This window comes from Hordeum vulgare, chromosome 2H (genome assembly GCF_904849725.1).
Source record: "Hordeum vulgare subsp. vulgare chromosome 2H, MorexV3_pseudomolecules_assembly, whole genome shotgun sequence".
In the NCBI taxonomy this organism is placed as follows: domain Eukaryota; kingdom Viridiplantae; phylum Streptophyta; class Magnoliopsida; order Poales; family Poaceae; genus Hordeum; species Hordeum vulgare.
This window is the reverse complement of record NC_058519.1, coordinates 4,341,307-4,345,276: the sequence shown is the minus strand read 5'-3', so window position 1 is coordinate 4,345,276 and position 3,970 is coordinate 4,341,307. Positions and strand designations below refer to the sequence as shown.

Sequence of the window (3,970 nt, the reverse complement as noted above, 5' to 3'; positions counted from 1 at the left end):
ATGTTACTCTCCACTATGAGCAGCCATAAGTGGTGGCGGGCCGCATCTTCTTTCAGGCTTTGCTGGAGGCTTCAACACGAATTAAAGCAGCGGGAGTTACTAAAAACAAAAGTGGCGATTTACTGTTTTATCTTGGGAAGTAGCGAGTTTATGGAATTAGCTAGGGATCAATTGATAGAGTTAAAAAAATAGGGATCGATTGGTAGAGTTAAAAAAAAGCTAGGGATCAATTGGGATACTTTTTTTTCAGGAATCGATTGAGATATATGTGTGCTTGTGGTCCCTATAGCAATCTGGAGTATCTTGCCTAAAAATCTATCTCGGCAACGTCATTTTAGAGAAGATATTTCTCCTCAATTGTTTTTGACACTATCAAAAACAATTGTTTTTAGAGAAGGTATTTCCCTCAATTGTTTTTGACAATCTATCCCGGCCATTCTTGTGGCCTTCTCCTACAAGCCTCCCATGGTTCTGGTTGACGGGCAAACCAACAACAGAGTCTTCTTTGCCCATATAATTCTTGCAGAAGAAGATGCACTCTTGGGTCAGATACCCCTCTATCTCTGCAACGCGATTTTAGAAAAGGTATTTCTCCTCAAATTTTTTTGACACTATCAACATTGAGAGCCCAAATTCAGTTTTTGCCCCGGATCCCCAAAATCTCAGGACCGTGCCTGGACGGCTCAATGGAACAAGGAACTGGCATTTGCAGCCAATAAATATTCCATGCATCTTTATCCCGATAAAGAGCGGGTTTTATTTACTCCAGCTTGTACTAGTAATACATTTCCTTTCATGCATGGTAGAGGTCCATTATATCATACACTCAGCGATTAAACAATACTCAATTTCGAAGCTTAAAAATCTTGGTCTAAACAAGGCAACCCAGCCTAGGCTTTATTCAAACAACTGTAGAAATACGAAAATCTCGAAACAAGAACGTATTTCCGCTATTCATATGCCACTCTACTATTGTAGTTGTAGCAGCTTGGAAGATCTTCAGGAGGGGGAGGAAGAGTCGAATCCAAAGTTGGACCGTTCTCTACCACGAATGCTACCGCCATGCCTCCTGACGAGTGGTTCTCAAAATGACAGTGCAGGAACCACACACCTGTTCATTCCACATAGATAAGCCAGATTAAGTCAGATTTTGACCGTTTCTGTTTACTCCGCGTATTAGAGTTGACTTAAATCAAACTTTGTAAAATTTGACCAAGTCTATGTATAGAAAATAATATAAATATTTATCATAACAAATTCATATTATGTGAAAGTACATTCAATAATGAATCTAACGATATTGATTTCTTATTGTATGTGTTAATATTTTTGTCTATAAAGAAACTTTGTTAAAGTTTACAAATTAAGCTTCGCTTTGACTAAAGCTAGTAATATACAGAGTAAATAAAAACGAAGAATTTGCAGAGTAAATAAAAACGAAGAAAATAGGAAACAACTACGTACTAATGACGTACAGATGCACACGATGGATTAATAGTAAGAAAAGAGTTTAAGTAGTACCTGGATTTTTGGTGACAAATCGGACGACGGCCCACCCGAATAGCGGAACTAGGACGGTGTTCCTCACCGGCGGATCCACCAGGTTGTACGTCGCGACGTCTTTCTCGGCGTCGTATCGCCCGAGCCCCTGCGCGAGGACGAACATGTCCTGGCCATGGAGGTGCATGGGGTTAGCGTATGTGTCCGCTAGCACCGGGCTCTGGAACACGATCTCCACCGTGGCATTGTACCGCAGCCTTCTCACCGACGTCGCTCTGGACGTCGGCTTGCGCATTTTGGTGAAGTTAAACATCCTGGGTGCCCTGTCAGGTAGCTCCCGCAGCGTGCTAATGCTGCTCATGTTACCGTGGTAGTGCGCCTGGAGCAATGGTGTCGTTGCGGGCAGCCGGAAGGAGACATTATTAATCATGGGTCCCAAATGATTTATGCAGGATGATTCGCCATGTGGACAGAGGTTGCCCGAGTCAAGGGCGTAGAAGAGGTGCTCATGGACGTTGGCCGGCACCGGGCGCAACAGCGGGTGAGGCTGCAGGCTTGTCAAGTTGCCATGGAAGTAGAAGGAAGTGTCTGAGTCGTGCCGGTCCGGCATTTCAGGCACCATTATTGATGAAGTAGTATCATGTTCTTCTTTTCCTGGACACTCACTGTATTGCACTACCCCTCTTGAGATAATGAGCGGGAACTGAATCGCAGGCTTGGGGGGCTGGTTGGCCTTGACCACCATGTAGTATCTGCCAGCAGGATGTGCGTCCGCGACAAGCAAAGCGTCGATGGTCTCGCCCGGCGCAATCGCGATGACGTCTGTGGTGTACGGCTTGACATAGTTGGCATCGGCAGCTACCACCGTGAACTTGTGCCCGGCGATCTTCAAGTAATACTCTGACTCAAGCCCAGCGTTCACTATCCGTAACAAATATGACTTGCCATGCTCCACGTTCACAACGTTGTTGTCTTTGACGGTCCCTGTAAAATCCAAGTTGTATAGTTTTATAAATTTGGGAGTGTCCGAAAAGCTTGGTTGAAATGCACCATACATACAAGTAATTAAAAGTAGCTAGACATGCTCGAAATTATGTACTCCAGGATACAAGTAATTATGCACCATACAAGTTGTATGTTTAATCACACATCTAATCACTGTTGTAATTACCAGAGCAGTTGTACAGATCTCCAGGCTTTCCATTGATGGTAGCAGCCCTAGGCAGATCAAACATGTAACCGTTCCTAAGATTCTTTTCTAGGTGACCAAGGTCCATCTCCCACCATTCGCCTGCAATTAATCAGAAACCGCAAAACCTCTAAGAACCCGTTAATTCAGCAGGCAGGATTATTGGAATCGAGCATTGGTGACGTATATATGTTTCAAACCTATAACGATTGGGATCTCCTTGTCAGGCTTGTCAAACGGGTATGAGCTAGCCCCGGATCTTGGCCGGATGATCAAGGCGCCATGGACGCTTGCCCGGAGACTGCCAACGTGAGCGTGCCACCACAGCGTGCCTTCCTGGCCGACGACGTCGAATCGGTAGGTGAAGTTCTTGTTTGGCTGGATGGGGCATTGGGTTATCATCGCCGCTCCATCTGCCCAGCAGTTCAGTTGCATCTTCACTCCATGCCTGCATATGTATGAACGAAAATCTTTGATTGTGTCTTCTCTCTATATATATAGGTGGACCAGATATGTATGTATCTTTTAGATAATATAATAATATTATTATGCTATACTCCATCCGTAAACTAATATAAAAGTATTTAGAACTAGTAAACTAATATAAAAATATTTAGAACACTAGTTTAGTAATCTAAACTCTTATATTAGTTTACATACTTACCAGTGAATTGTTATTCCATGTGGGGACTTGTTGATGACATGAACAGCTACTGAGTCTCCTTCGTTAAGCTCTATCGTTGGACCTGGGAATTGCCCGTTCACCACAGTCACCAGCGTGTCGTTGCACAACCGGTTTAGTTTAACCTGGCTCACCTACATTCCAGCAAACCGATCGATTAATTACATGTATATATCCATGTTTCTACAACAGTGCGTACTGAAAGAAGGGACCAAGGAGGCATGCTAGAGCTTACAACAAAGGTGTGCTCGACGAGCGCCGCGTCGCCGTCGCCCGCCGCTGCTAGGGCCGCAGCAACGAAGAATGCGACGAGGACCGCCATGGCTGCCATCGAGCCGGAGCTAGTAGCTTCTAGTTCTAGGATGGATGCTTGGTGCACACGGATGTATGTTTAGCGCGAGGTGGGCGAGACGTTTATAATAAGCCAGTTGATCTCACGCGTCGCTCATGCCGTTCCCTCGCCATCCACGTGTTGTTCTGGAACCGCCCACCGTATCGTTTTCTTCACCTAGCTCGTGATTCCCTGCCGCTTCCTCAGGCTGTACCAATGCTAATTTCTTAATACAGCACAGTAGTTAATAAAAAAAAGAGAATGTAGT

General features: G+C 44.7%; 1 protein-coding gene across 1 annotated transcript; it reads right to left on the bottom strand.

Moving 5' to 3' along the window:
- Positions 1-689: 689 nt before the first annotated feature.
- LOC123431510 (laccase-15-like) lies at positions 690-3,766 on the bottom strand. Its single transcript, XM_045115328.1, has 6 exons — positions 3,607-3,766; positions 3,354-3,505; positions 2,890-3,137; positions 2,672-2,791; positions 1,522-2,484; positions 690-1,111 (listed from the first exon to the last, which is right to left on the bottom strand). Exons 1-6 carry the CDS (start codon positions 3,700-3,702, stop codon positions 951-953), a joined length of 1,740 nt encoding a protein of 579 aa, XP_044971263.1. The 5' UTR covers positions 3,703-3,766; the 3' UTR covers positions 690-950.
- Between the last annotated feature and the right edge of the window lie 204 nt (positions 3,767-3,970).

Coding starts and splice junctions, on each gene's coding strand:
- LOC123431510 (XM_045115328.1), bottom strand. CDS start 3,702: ATGGCAGCCATGGCGGTCCTCGTCGCATTCTTCGTTGCTGCGGCCCTA. Junction 3,138..3,353: donor CATGGAATAACAATTCACTG/GTAAGTATGTAA, acceptor ATACATATGCAG/GCATGGAGTGAAGATGCAAC. Junction 2,792..2,889: donor GGAGATCCCAATCGTTATAG/GTTTGAAACATA, acceptor GATTAATTGCAG/GCGAATGGTGGGAGATGGAC.